General features: G+C 39.8%; 1 protein-coding gene across 6 annotated transcripts in view; it reads left to right on the forward strand.

Moving 5' to 3' along the window:
• The window catches only part of DDR2 (discoidin domain receptor tyrosine kinase 2), a 206,739-nt gene that overhangs the window by 130,734 nt on the left and 60,800 nt on the right, over positions 1 to 15,205 (forward strand). For all 6 annotated transcript variants that reach the window (XM_031936799.1, XM_031936802.1, XM_031936800.1 and 3 more), the window contains one exon: positions 294 to 402. In XM_031936799.1, the coding sequence (XP_031792659.1) occupies positions 306 to 402 (97 nt within the window). In that variant the 5' untranslated portion in view covers positions 294 to 305. The remainder of the gene's footprint in view (positions 1 to 293; positions 403 to 15,205) is intronic.

The following is a 15,205-nucleotide window of genomic DNA, read 5'->3' on the forward strand; positions in this document are numbered from 1 at the left end:
TAGAATGTCGGTCCGTGGTTTTTGTTAAGCCCTGAACGCGCAAGCAGGAGAGACCTGGCTCCAGCTGTTGCCTCCCACCCTGACTAGCCACCTAACCTCAATCAATTCACTTCAGTTTTCTGAGATTGTGCTTCCTCATTTCTAAAACAGGGACAACCTTATGTGGGGATTGTGTGTGGAGCGCTCTGTGAATCGCATAACAACGCAAGTTATGCGAGTACTCCGAGTGTTACTTTCGCTGCCGTACTTAACTCTCTCTCTCTGTCTCTGTTATCTCTCTGGCGGGCCTGCAGAATCCAGCCCTGATGCCATCTGCTGAGATGACCCCCTTTTCCAAGTTGCCACTGGTGTTGCTGCTGCTGCCTCCTATCTTGACCGGCACCAAAGCTCAGGTTAATCCAGGTAACCCAGCCGCCCGCCGGGCGATCCGAGAGAACTTCACTCCCTAGAGTGTTTTCCTTGGGAGTAACCCCGGTCTAGGTGTCCCGAGGTCATTAATCTTTTTGCTTCTGAGGTGGGGAGAGGGCCAAGACCCGACTTGCTTCCTATAAGCATGCTTGCATGAGCAGTCACTTCCGACAGGGAGAGAGGGTGAGCTGGAGAACGGTGGGGCCCCACACCTTCAACTTTAAGAAAGGGCGCTTGGCTACGGCCACAAGGATGTCCTGGGGTCCCCCTTTGACCATGATGTTGTGTAGAACCTTTCTGGACTTGAGGAGGGTCATGGGGCTCTGGCATCATGTGTCCTATCTTCCACAGGGCACATCTGTGCTCAAAAGCAAATATTCATGGGAACAAACATTCATTCAGACATTCTAGGAGGAACTACTAGGCCGTGTCATCAGGGTTTTTGAGGCATGTTGTCTGTTTTGCTTTCTCTTTGACGGATTGGTGAGAAATCTATCAACCGTTATCTTCCTCTCTCTCACCACATCAGCACAACAAGCCTTGTAAATAATTCCTCAAAGTAAGGATCTCAGGGAGGGTTATCTAACAAAGAAAGAGGTGGGTTTTCTTCCTGTGTCCTACACAGACCATGCAACTGGTAGGACCAGAGCAGGGAACTGCTAGGAAATGGTTAGCAAAGCACTGACTTTCAAAGTGTACATCATGGGAGTTTCCAGAAAAAAAGAAGGAAGATAGCAGTGTTGGAGGGAAGGTGTATGTCTAAAGCAGAAGCAATAAATCTTAAGGATCTCAGGGAAGCTAAAATTAAAAAAAAATACTCCCAATCCCAGAAGCATTTTGGATTATTATAGATGGCCATTTAAGCTTTCTTGAATATTTCCAATGACAGGGAACTCATTACTTAATGAATCAGTTTCTTTTCTTTTTATATAGATCTGCTTTTAAGAATGTTTTCCCTTTTTGACTTAAAATCATCAGCCTATAAATCACACTCTTTGTTCCTAGTTCTGTTTCGTGAAGTAAACCAGAGCAATTTAAAAAACAAAATACTCCTTTAAATATGTCAACCTTTCATTCCCTTTTCCCCTGGTAGATTTCTTTTCTCCAGGTCAGACATTCCCAATTCCTTTGCCTGATCCTCACTTGGCCTGGCCCTCTCCATCTCCATCACCTCGTCCCAGCATGTCCTCACTTATCATGGTATCTCCCCAGAACTCTCTTGTTTTTTCCTCCATGGGATGTTTATTTTTTTCCTACCTCTTCCTCTCTGGCTCCCCCAAAGCCCTGGTCACACTGGGCTTTGCTACTCCCATCACAATGCACCTAGCCATCTGCCTCCATCTGGGCATTCGCTTGTGCTACTCCACCCACAGCTGTTCCTTCCCCTAAGTCCTGGAACAGGAGTTGTCACTGGGGCCTGGGAGATGAAGCTGTCTGGGATCTGGGCACAGTCGTGGGGACTTGCGGGAACTGGGTTGCCACGAGGACATTTATATGACCAAACTAAGAAAGCTGGCAGCTTAGGACAGGGTGCTAACCCATGCGACTAGAGCAGAATCCGGTCTGTCCCATGTCTGAAGACAGCAAAGAAAACAGTCTGCAGCCCTCCCCCCAATTTTTCCTTCTCCCCCAGTGTCTGATGCTTTCTTTGGCCTCCTCTTGCCAGGGGAAAAGAAATAAAGGTCTTGATTTATGGTAGATTGGTCAGGAACTTGGACTGTTCAAGTCCTTTTGAAGGATTAACCCTCCTCCCTCCGCAATCCCTCCAACTGGACCAGCCCGACTAAAAAGCAAATAATTCTGTACTGGCTAAGTCTCGCACATGCTCAGTGTCAAACTTTCCTATCACAGGGCCCCAAAGCACGACTAATCCATTGCTCAATCACTTAATCTTTCAATCAACAAATGCTGACTGAATGTCCCTTGTTAGACCCCCATGGGCTTGCTTCCTAGGACTTTGGTTTTGGACAAAGAAAGTAAAATGCTACAACTGGGCTCATAAGATTATAGTTATAGGAGTTGGAAGAAACATTAGTGGAAATTGAGTCTAATTCTCTCATTTTAAAGATGAAGAAACTAGGGCACACAGAGGCTAAGGGACTTTCCAGGCTTACACAGTTAGTAAGCATTGATACTTACTTAAATGGGATTTAATACTAGGTAGGATTTGAGTCTGGATCTTCATGCTCAAAGTCCTGGTTGGTTGATAATATCTGTAATGTCCTGCCATCCAATTTAATTCTTCCCTAGCAGGGAAGAATTTGAGCTGACTTGGTTAACCCTAGAGACTGTACAAAATAGATTCTGGTGGTGGAAAGGAAAGATTGGGATACTCTTGTGTGATTTCCATTTTCCTAAAGCACAGATCTTGTCCATGTCAGACACCCTTCTGCTCAAGAAGCTCAGTACCCCTTTTCCCCTCATTTCCTTTAGGATAAAATGAAAACTATTGTTTAGATTTTAAATCCCTCCATATTTTGAATTACTGATTTACTGTACATGACATCCTACCTCCCATCTCTATTCCTTTGCATAGGACATCCCTCACTTCCATCTCATCCAGTTAATTTCTAGTTTATTAATTCCTAGCTTCCATCACAATTAAAGTGCATCTTCCTATAAGGGACATATTCCAATTCTAACAACACCATTATATGCCCAGTACTCCCTCTGGAAAATTACTTTGTATCTAATTGGTTTTAAATATTCGGATTATATGCTGTTTTCTCTCATAGAATGTAAGATTTTTAAAGGCTGTGACTGTTTGTTTTTCCCTTTTTAGCCCCAGCACCTAAAACAGTGCTTAATAAATTTTCTTTAATGAATGGATGACATTAACCTTTTTATATTTCAGTTTCTTTTCCTGTAAAAGAGTTGCAGTGAGTGAACAAAAACTTGAGGCAGTAGTGAGGAAAGCAATTGTTTGTTTAAGTTTGGAGAGCCTGAATATGTTTATAAATAGAGAGGAAGGAGCCAAAAGGACTGCAGCAGTTGAAGATGAGAGAGAGACAGACAGAGACAGACAGAGAAAGGGAAAAAGAGAAAGGGAAGAAGAAAATGTGATAAAGGGAGGGAAAGTGGAAGGGAGGGAAGGGGAGAGAGTGAATAGGAATGATATTGAATAATCAGTTGATCAATTGACTTTGGTCTCTGAAAATGCTGGAGGGGATGGTTTCAGCAGCACAAAGGGAGGCATTAGTCTTGATAAGAAGTGTTAGTTATTTCATAATCTTAAACCAGCAGGAAGGAATGGATAAAAAGTGGACATATGGAGAAGTTTTAAAGTGTACAGATTAGATAACAGAACTTATGACAGATAGCTTCAATCATCCCAGTAAGGTAAGAATCTATACTAGGATAGATATAAAGACAGACTTTCAGTATTTCTATGTCAGTTTGCATCATTATCTTTGAGCCATACTATGCCATTCTCCTGAACTTTCTTCATCACAGGAAGTTGACAAAATTAGACCCGCTGACTATGGAAAGTGGTGGTTAGCTGAGGTAAAATTATTTGTAGTTCTATTATCCCCAACCCTTGAGGGGCATTGGTGGTCATGGCTGGAGTAATTTGTAGAAAGTAGGGAAACACGACCTCACTGGTCATCCATTTACTCATCTGTAAAAATGGAATTAATAATTCCTGTGCTAGTTACCTTAATGGGTTGTTGTGAAAATCGGCTGAAATAAAGTATACAAAGCATTCTGTAAATCCCAAGGGAGTGTTCTCTCTCTCTCTCTCTCTCTCTTTCTCTCTCTCTCTCTCTCTCTCTCTCTCTCTCTCTATATATATATATATATATACATATGAAGTAATATTATTCTTTTCCACATCTGTCACCACCAAGGATGGGACTATTGGAGTCTCAGGCAACATTCAAGGTGAGAAAATGATTCTTTAGGACCTAGTCACTTGGCCTTTTGGTGTAGATTTAGTATTCATGGATTCCATACTAATGTTCTGGTTGTCTCACCTACCATCAGGTTAGGACTGCCCTGAGGCCAGTGACTCAATGCTGATAAGTTAGTGTATCTCACACTTTCATCATATATTTCATCACATTCAATATATTTATCAACAAACATATTGAGTTCCTATTATGTGAGATACACTATAGTAGGCCATAGGGACATAGAAACAAAAATGAGAGTAGATCTTGCTCTCAAAAAGCCTGCATTCTGTTTGGGGATATAACATGAATACAGAGAAGTAAATCAAAAATAATTTGAGTAGAGAGAGGACAACTATTGGGGAAGGAGAGGAGAGATAAGTAGTTGGAAATAATTCAATACTTCCAAAAACTTGGTATAGTATCACAATATTTTCCAAAAATGCTATGGAGAACTCTTTACACAATTCCCTAAACCCTTAGCATCCATTCCCTCAAATCTTCCCCCACAGCTCATTTGTGGATATAGATCAGTAACAACAGTGCATTACCATCCCAAGTCACCTGGAATTATCTTCAACTATTCATTCTCCCACTTATAAATATAGGAATGGAAAAGCATTTATTATGTCCCAGTGCACTGGGGGAGCAAAGACAAGTAATCAAATGTGTCTTTCCCTTCAAGGAATTTGTATTCTAATGGAGAAAGACAGTAGCTATGGAGAGATGATGGTGAAGGAGGAAAGATTTTGGCCAATAAAGATACAGTCTTTGAGCAATTGGTTAACATGGTATTTCCTGGAAGAATAGTATTGCTTTGATTACTGTTCTCAGACACGCGGTTGGAAAGAAGGAAGGGAATGGAGAGGGCATGAGCGCAGTATTAGTCCTAGTCCAGGCAAGATAAGATGAATGTTTCCCCATGAGAGCCCAAGTCTTCCAGTGTGCAGTCTTCCAAAGGGCTAGTAAATTGAAAATCCTTCTTCACATTTCATTTCAGAGGTAATACATCATTACCTCTGTCTCCCACTCCCTCATATGATTTTTCTCCACTAGTCTAGGTACCTAGGGAATCAATTGATATTTTTTAAATGTATATTTACATATGTTCTTGCTCTTTCTTCCCTTAGAATGTAAGCTTCTTGAGGATGGAAATTGATTTAGTATTTGTCTCTGTCTTCCTAGAACTTAGCACAGAGACTTTCATACCATAAATATTGAAGAAATGTTCGTTGAATGGAGCTGGGAGTTTCTCTTTGGCTGGGACACTGCTGTTACCCTCTTCCCAGCTTGACCTCCCTCCCGAATCTTGAAACAAGAGTTTGGTTGTTGGTTTCAGTTTCTTGACAATGAGTTAGTCCTACTGCTCCAGTGCTGAGGCAATCAGTGTGGTTTTAGTTGGCTTGTGGCAAGGCCTTTCTTTTGTTGAGAGATAACAAGGCATGAAGAGACCTCCCTAGTAGAATTTCTCTTCCTGACGAGGGGGGGGGGTAAGCAGGGGGAGAAAAGGGGAGAAATGCCAGATGCTGCTTCCATACACGTTTGTTTATTGATTTCTGCCTCAGGGTGGGCTCTGGAATCCTGCCTTCCCCCTCCTAAAATCTCTTCCCATGGAGATAGAGAAGAATTATTTGTTTCTTGAACCCTTTGTGTGGACTACAGAATCCCCGAACATTAGGGTTACAAGGCTCCTTAGACAGGATCTAGTCCACTGTCTCCCTCCTTCCCTTCCCTTTAAAATATTGTGTTTTTATTTTTTAGAGATGAGAAGATTGAGATTGAGATAAAATGACTGGCCCAAGGTCATATAAGCTAGTAGGTGAATTAGAACTCATATCTTCTGATTCCAAATGCAGGGTTCTTACCACTGTATATCATGCTGCATCTCTTTATGCAAGATTATTAGACTTTAAACTATCTCTGTCTCTATCTCTCTCTGTCTCTATCTTTATCTCTGTCTCTCTCCTCCCTTCCCTCCCTCTCTCTGTCTCTCTCTTGCTCTCTTTCCCTCTCTACTTCCTCCCCCATCTCCCCTATATCTCCTTCCCCCTCCCTCACTGTCTCTCTCTGTCTCTGTTTCTACCTCTGTCTGTCTGTCCTTGTTTCTCTGTTTCTGTCTCTTTCTCCCTCTCATCTTTAGAACTTAGCCTAGTGCCTGGCACATAGTAGGCACTTAATAAATGTTTGTTGATTGAGTAATTGAAGATCAAGAATGAGTCAATACAAACATGGAAATATGTTTAGAAGAACTGCACAAATTTAACCTATATCAGATAGCTTGCTGTCTTACGGAGAGAAGGGGAGAAAGGAAGAAAAAATCAAAACACAAAGTTTTGCAAAGGTGAATATTATTCTTTATATATATTTGGAAAAATAAAATACCATTTTAAAAAAGAAATAAATCAATAACCAGAAAAAGCTAAGTCCATTGGAAAACTATTTGATGAGCAGGGTGTTGAAGTCCTCTCAACAGAAGAAAGTTTAAGCATTTCTTTGACTTTAGATTTAGATTAAGATAAAGAAAAAGGAAAGTTAGACAATCTCCCTTGAGTTTTAGACTTGCCTAGAGATAACTGGAAGTACTGGAATTGATTCCGAGTTTCTCCTCAAAAATATAGTTTTATAGCGTTGACTTATAAGTGCTAGGGTTTTTCTTCATCTTGAATTAAGGGGAAGCTGAAAATTATTCCATTTATTCTTATTGAAAATCACATTTAAACTTCTACTGTGGTTAGGTTTCAATAAACTCTGGAGTTAAAATGCTTTCTGTTTTCACTTTGGAGTAGACAGAAACAGAAAGCAATCCAAAATGCAGGCAGGCAATAATATAGTGATTGGGAATTCAATGTAATGGTTCTTAGTCATCTCCCAGAGTTCTTTCGCTGGGTGTAGCTGGTTCAGTTCATTACTGCTCTATTGGAACTGATTTGGTTCATCTCATTGCTGAGGATGGCCAGGTCCATCAGAATTGGTCATCATAGAGTATTGTTGAAGTATATAGTGATCTCCTAGCCCTGCTCATTTCACTCAGCATCAGTTTGTGTAAGTCTCTCCAGGCCTTTCTGAAATCATCCTGTTTGTCATTTCTTACAGAACAATAATATTCCATAATATTCATATACCACAATTTATTCAGCCATTCTCCAGTTGATGGGCATCCACTCAGTTTCCATTTTCTGGCAACTACAAAGAGGGCTGCCACAAACATTTGTGCACATACAGGTCCCTTTCCCTTCTTTAAAATCTCTTTGGGATATAAGCCCAGTAGTAACACTGCTGGATCAAAGGGTATGCACAGTTTGATAACTTTTTGAGCATAATTCCAGATTGCTCTCCAGAATGGTTGGATGTGTTCACAATTCCACCATCAATGTCAAATTTCCAGTTTATTAGAAGGGATTCAATATGCATACTACTGCTGCTGCTGCTGCTGTTACTACTACTACTACTACTACTACTACTAATAATAATAATAATAATACGAGGCAGCTCTAATAAAGTGATTTTAGAAACTGAAGAATAAAACTTTCAGATGTGGGAAGCAGGAATGCTAGACAAAATAGTTGGTGTCTGTGGTGATTCCTTGAAGGAAATGACTATTGTAAAAGACCAAGATGAGAGGGAATATATTCCAGATATAAATATGGCTCATGAAAATGCAGAGATGAAATGTCAAGGTCAGGAAATAGTGACTGGTTCACTGGCTGGAATGGAAAGTACGTGATATAGAATAATGTGAAGAAAGATTGGAAACATAGGTTAGAGCCAGGTTGTAAAGAACTTTAAATTTCAGGCTAAGGGGTTTATATTTTTCCTCTAGACAATGAGGCACCAGCAGAAGAGCTCTGTGCATTAAGGAGGTTCTTTTGGCATGTCATAAATGGAATAGATTCTTTAGAAAGAATATGGTTTATTTCTAACATTTTGTTCTTTTCAAAAGTGGGAGCATTGTGTTAGCATTGTGCCTTAATAGATAACATTTCTGTAGAGCTTCCAATGTGCCAGGCATTGTGCTAAAGGCTTATAATTATTATTTAATTTGATATTTATAGCAGCTCTGGGAAACTGAGGCAAAGAGAGATTAAGTAGCTTTCCTAGAGTCACACAGCTAGTAAGTGTCTGAAGCTAGATTTGAATTCAAGGCTCCTTGAGTCCAGGCCTGATGTTCAATATATTGTTTCATCTACCTGCCTCTGTGAAAAGATTGTGATCCCCAAGTCAGGGGGTCTGGTTTATAACCCTCCATCTGGTATTAGGCAATTCTGTGATGTTATGGAAGCCATATATATCTTCCATTAGATTGTAAGCTATTTGAGAGCAGGGATTCCCAGAAGTTTTATATTCTTTTGTATTCTCGGCACAAAGGTGGCATTTAATAAATGCTTATTAACTTAGGATTTTTGATGTACTTAACTTCTATGTCTCTCAGTTTCCTCACTTATAAAATATTCAAATTCAGTAATTATTTATTAAGTGCCTACTCTATGCAGGTAGCTTGCTGCATGCTGAAGCTGTGAAGACAAATATATCAAAAAAGACTCTCTTCTCAAGGAGATAGATTCATCCTGGGAGAGAAGTGGTATTGGATAACGTGTGCACAGATGATGACATGAAAGAGAAAGGGAGGGCCAGCTCATGTCATGTGAGAAATTCTAAGAAAAACAGGGGACTCCAGTAGGGAAAAGTAGGGATTAAGAGAAGGACAATTAAGGAGAACTTCCTAGAAAAGGTACCATCTGAACTGGTGCTTGAATGAATGAATGAGAAGCTTGAAACCTTTCCTGATTCCTCCCTACCTAATGTCCTCCTTCCTGAACTATTTTATATTTATTTGCATATACATATATACACAAATGTATGAGTGTATATATTTACTATCTATCTCTGTCTATTCATCCATCTCTCTCTCTGTTCCTCTCTGTCTTTTTCTTCTCCATCTCTTTCTCTGTCTGTCTGTCTCTGTCTCTTTTTTCTGTCTCTTTCTCTGTCTTTCTTGTCTGTCTCCCTTTCCCTATATCTATATTCTTCATATCTCTCTCTCTCTCTCTCTCTCTCTCTCTCTCTCTCTCTCTCTCTCTGTCTTTCTATCTACCCATCTAATTTATCTATCTCTGTCTCCTTACAAATGGAGATTGCTTCATCATTTATACTTGTATTGCCAGTATCTATTATAGTGCCTGGCACATGGTAGGCATTTAATGGATGCATGGTTTTATTGAATGAAAGATTAGAAGCAGTACCAGGTAGGAGATGAGAAGGACCCGAATGATGGGGGCTATAGTATGAATAGAAAATCAGGATTCAAGAGATGCTGCCAAGGTCTACCTCAGGGTGTTATTGCAAGGACTAAATGAGAGATAGAAGTGAAAGCGGTTTGGAAAACAACAAGTGCCATGCCAACATGAAATGATATAATTAGGGGAAAAGAAAATTAACCAACCACATACCCCACAGAACCACAGTTTCCATTAAGCTGATGACAGAGGGGTGTGGGGGGAAATAGGAGAACTGATAGTGGAGTCAGTCAGTGATCAGGAGGGTTCACTGCCATTACCACAAGAGACTCAAGTTGCCTGTTGGGCATGAGGGTTTACAACAGGCCAGAGTCCTGGCCATTATGACACTCCAGAAGTAGATCCAGAGGTCCAAGGCATAGTGTAAATCTTTTACAATCAATTCATCTGAAGGGAATTGTCTATTTGTTGACAGCCTTTTTATAACTCTCTAAGTACCTGGCCAACAGATCTGTTTGAAGAATGTGGATGTGGCAAAATGTGCCTCCCAGAGTTCTTAGATGGTTTGGATGTATACAAAGTTAAATAAAATAAAATCTAAGAGAAGTCTAGAGCATTCAAAATACCGAGAATTTTTTATGGGCTTAAGTGAGGTGATGAATTCTTGAGAAGTAAGAACAGCTTCATTGGTTATTTCCTCTTCTCTCTTCCTCTATCATCTCTTCCTCTTTTCTTCTCCTCCTTCTTCTCTTCCTCCTCCTCCTCCTTTTCCTTCTCCACCTCTCTTTCTCTATCTCTCTCATTCTCCCTCCCTTTTTCTTTCTCTTCCTATTTCTCCTCCTCCTCATATTCCTACTCCTCCTTTACTTCCTTCTCCTTTTCCTTTTTACTGGCATATTCTTATCAGGTTCCTGAATAGCAGAATCTTTGCATCTTCAGGAAATGGAGCTCTGCCATGGAGATTCTAAACCTCAGTTTCCTCATCTATAAAATGAACCTAAGTGACTCTGGATCCCTTTCTACCTCCAAGTCTATGAGCTTATTTGCTTATTTTCACCCCTAAATTATCTGCCCATACAGTATAACTTTGGGCAATGTAAAGGAGTCTCTTAGTGCTTTGGCACTCTCTTTATCAAAAGGGAGATATAATGAATCTTAATTTTGCTCAAAATAAATCCTCACACATTGCCTTAGCTATTATTTAACACCTTCCCTTTATAGATGGGAAAACACAACATAGATACTTGGAGTATACTGTAAAATATTCTTTAGCATCTTCTCAATATAAATGTATAAACATGGTTTGCAGCGTTACACATTGAGAAGAGATAGAGTAGATTGATGGATTAAGTGCTGGGCTGATAGGCACAGGCAGAGCACCTGATATGGAGTCAGAAAGCCTGACCTGAGTTCAAATGTGATCGCAGACATTTACTAGTGGTGTGATGCTAGGTAAGTCACTTTACCCAATTTGCCTCAGTTTCCTCCTCTGTAAAATCACCTGGGGAAGGAAATGGCAAACCAATACAGTATCTCTGCCAAGAAAACCCCAAATGGGTTCAGGAAGAATCAGACACAAGACACAACTGAACTGATAGGGAATTGGGATGGGGAATATGAATTCAAATCACTTTTCTGTGTAAGCTTATGTTGTGAACTGGGGCAAGTTCCTTCTCTTCCCTGGATGAAGTATAGTTTTCCTACCCATTAAATCTAGGGGTAAAACTAGATGATATCTAAGATTTATTCAAGCTTACTGGATCTGTATTTGTTCTGGGGTCACTGGAGGAGCATGTGTCCCCTAATTTCCTGTTTGGAACTCCATTTGCTAAGGCAAAGCACTCCCTCCAGAACCCTACTGAGAGAAGGAAGAATAATTTCCCTTCACAGAGGCAGCGGTGAAAGCTTACTGATAATGTCCTGTTGATTTTTTGCTCCTCCAGATGGGTTTGGAGATGTGCCCTGACCACTTTTACAGGCTGGATGCCTTTGGTTTGCCTGCTTTGTGACTTGGGGTGGTCAAAAGCCTTCTCACAGGAGGTTAAAGACTGCTTAGACAAACAAAATACTGTTTTGCCTGTTAAAAAAACACCACCAAGAACCTGAAATACTTACCGAGAGATAGAAAGTCAGGAAACAGATACAGAAATCTAATCTTTCTCCCAAGGTTGAACCCAATAATCTTTGTTTGTGTAGACTTTATACCTTGATTGCAGGTGTCAACATTAAAAAAAAACTGATAAAATTTGAGTTCTTATATTGAAAAGCAACAATGGGAAATACAGACCAACCTGCAGGACAGTTTCCTTTAGCATGGCCAATTATACTGTAATAAAGAAAATACTTATTCAATTCAATTCAGCTAGTATTTATTAAACAACCACTGTTTAAGAAAATGAAAAATACCTGCTTTCCAGGAGCTTACATTCTACCAGCTTTTTAATTAGATAGTTAATAGAGAATAAATTGAAGAGGGAGAAAGTAAAAACAATCAAGGGGCTCAGAAAAAGCTTTCCAGAGAAAGTGATCCATCAACTAAGTATTAAAGAAAGCTAGAGAGTCTAAGAGGCAGAAGTAAGGAGGAAGTGCATTCTCTGTATGTGGGAAAGCTTGTACAAATGCACACAGATGGGAAATGGAATGCTGAATTCCGGCAACAATAAATATATTGATTTGGTCGGAAGAGAGAATGTGTGAAAGTAAATGGCATAAAATGTCTGAAATGTTAGTCTGGAGCCAGGTTGTAAAAAGCTGCATTAAAGTGAGGAATTTGTATTTTATCCTAGAAGAAAAAGGCAATCACTGGTGTTTTCTGAACAGAAATACGCCATGATCATAATTTTGCCATATCCTTCTCTGACTCATTTTACAGATGAGGAAACTGAGGCAAATGGGATTAAGTGATGCAAGGAGGAAGTAATTGAAGCCAGATTTGAACTCATGAGAATATCTTTCTGATTCCTGGCACAGTATCCACCATGTCACCTTACTTTAGGAAGATTATTTTGACAATTGTGTAGAGACTGGATTTGAAGGGAGAAACCAGAACAATGAAGATAAATTAGCAAGCTATTGTGATAGTCTAGCTAAGGCCTAAAGATTGAAAGGGACAAATCTAAGTTAGGCCATGAAGGAAGAATAGACAAAGCTGGCCAACTGATGATGGTATGAGGGAAAGTGAAGGGTCAAGACTAGCTCCCAAGCTGACAATCTGGGTTGACTGGAAAACCTCCATAGAAATAAGAATGTTAGAGGAGGATCTAGATTTTGGGGAAAGATAATAAGTTCTGTTTTAGGTGTTGAACTTGAGTCAGATAATCCAAGTGTAGATTTATTTTTCTGGTAGTTAATAAAGCAAGATTAGATTTTGAAAAAAAAATGACCTTTGGACTTGTAGATTTAGGAATCACTTTCAAGAGATGATAATTATATCTATGGGAATTGACAAGATCACCAGGAAAACTGGTGTATAAAATGAAGAGGGAAAAGTAAATAGGTTTGGGTATAATTAAGGGGCAGAATATGGATGGTGGTGCAGTTAGAGATTTGTCAGAAAAATTGGAGAAAAAGAACAAGGAAACTAAAGATTAGCCTTGGCATTAGGAGTGTAAATAGGACAGTAATTCGTTTCCTTCCTCATTGTAAACATAAGGAATTTATTCAATTTATCTGTTACCCTTGTTTAAATACAAAACAATGAAAAGCTTTATTGAACTTCCAATGACCCTGATAACTAGGAAAATGATAAACTTTTTTAAGGACCTACTTAATGTGGGGCATAAGATATTCATTACATCATATGTTTCTAGCCATTTCTTATAATCACTCATATCTCCCAGCCACCTTATATCCATTTTAGCCTGGAATGGCTTAGGGCTCTCGATGACATGGTCATTATAAACTCTAATTTCCAGGAATATTAAACCTATGACACTGAGGTAAACCTTGAGTTATTTTTTTAACCACCTCTGAAGCAGTGTTTTATAGTAGAAGGTTGCACACTAGAATTCAATTCTGAATCCTGCTGCTTAATACCTTTGACAAGCTATGTTCCTTTTTGAGGATATAACTTCTTGAGGCCTTCTTGGGTCTCAGTTTCCTCATGGGTAGAATAAGATAGTTAACTAGATATCAAGATCCCTTATAGTCCTAACAGTCAATCTTTCTATTATATTCAGAACACTGGGTCTGACTTCTGGACTTTATTTGAAATTAGCTTTCCATATAAATAACATCCTAATTGCACTCAGACAGTGGGGATATTAGAGCAGAAGCAGCAACAACAAGAACAGTTAGAATTCATATACATTTTGAGGTTTGTAAAATACTTTAAAAATCTGATTTAATCTCACAATAATCTTGGAAGGTTTGTGCTATTGTTATTTTCATTTTATAAATAAGGAAACTAAAGCTGAGGGTCACACAGACAGTAAGTATCTGAGGTTGTGTTTGAACTCAGATCTCTCTGACTCTAGGTTGAATTGACTAGGGAAGACACTAAGCAATAATGTTAATAAAAGTCATGATGATCCTGTTTGTGTACAATTCTAGTCCTCTGTGCTCTCCATGGCTCCTGGGACAAGCCTTTTGGACATCTTGGTACATATCCTACAGAGGAAGGTTTGGGGGAAGAGAAGGTTAAAATCTAATATGGCGTAATGGGTAAAAGGAGTGTTTTGATTCTCTGCTGATTCCCAGCTCTCTCTGTTCCCATGCTAATGTAGATAATTGAATGTTGGCTATACTATACTTGCCTCTTACTATTAGGAACATGATGTGCCCAATGTGCAGCTTAGGCAACTCGAGATGGAGTCACTTAGTAGGATGAGGAGGCTTCAGCTATTTTTATGGAAGGGGATCTTCTTTTACTATAGAATGTCTAGGGGGAACTCTTGGTAGAGGTCTGCTGCTGACTTGGGGTCATACTGAGGAGGAAAGAATTGTAGGATGAAGAGTTCTGGTAGAAATATAGCCACCCTAAGATATAATAATCTCTGCAAAATAGACCAGGCAATGACTCCAGGGGCACGGGTGTTGGCTGTTTTTTTCCCTCTATAAAAGTAGAAACAATGTCAGAACCCTCCTTCCTGCCCTTGGCCAACTTCCTTGGGAAAAGATGGAAAGCTTTTATTCCTTTGGAGAGATGTTCTACTCTGAGAGAAATCACTTCAGAGTCTCCAAAAGATGCTGCTGGAGACTGAAGAAAGAACCCAGTTCCGGTCCTTTTCCTCACCATTGGGTCATTGTCAATTTCTGCAATGGGCCAATGTAAAGCAGCCCGTATTTGGATTCTCACATAGGTTGTAACTTTCTCTTGTTAACAGCTTCTTGAATGGATCTACCTCTCATCAATCTCTCTCCTCCTCCCCATCTTCACCCACTACTGGCTGTTGGGCTCTATTTGGAATAGAAAGGCCTATGACCCAACTGTGTAGTATATTAGCAAAGATACTGGATGAGGCTCAGGACACTTAGGGGTCTTGGTCCAACTCTGCTTTATTAATTTGGATCCTTTTTTTCCAATTTTTCTAAGAGTTGGTATTTTCATCTGTAGAATGCAAAGCTTTCACAAGCTTCTCTGTCCTCCAGCTCTAAACAGTTTTGCATGCAAAGCTGCTGCCTTTTCCACTCAGGGCTTTTTGTGCTCCCCTTCCTCACTTAGAATCCCCCAGA

The sequence above is a fragment of the Sarcophilus harrisii genome, chromosome 4 (assembly GCF_902635505.1).
Source record: "Sarcophilus harrisii chromosome 4, mSarHar1.11, whole genome shotgun sequence".
Classification (NCBI taxonomy): domain Eukaryota; kingdom Metazoa; phylum Chordata; class Mammalia; order Dasyuromorphia; family Dasyuridae; genus Sarcophilus; species Sarcophilus harrisii.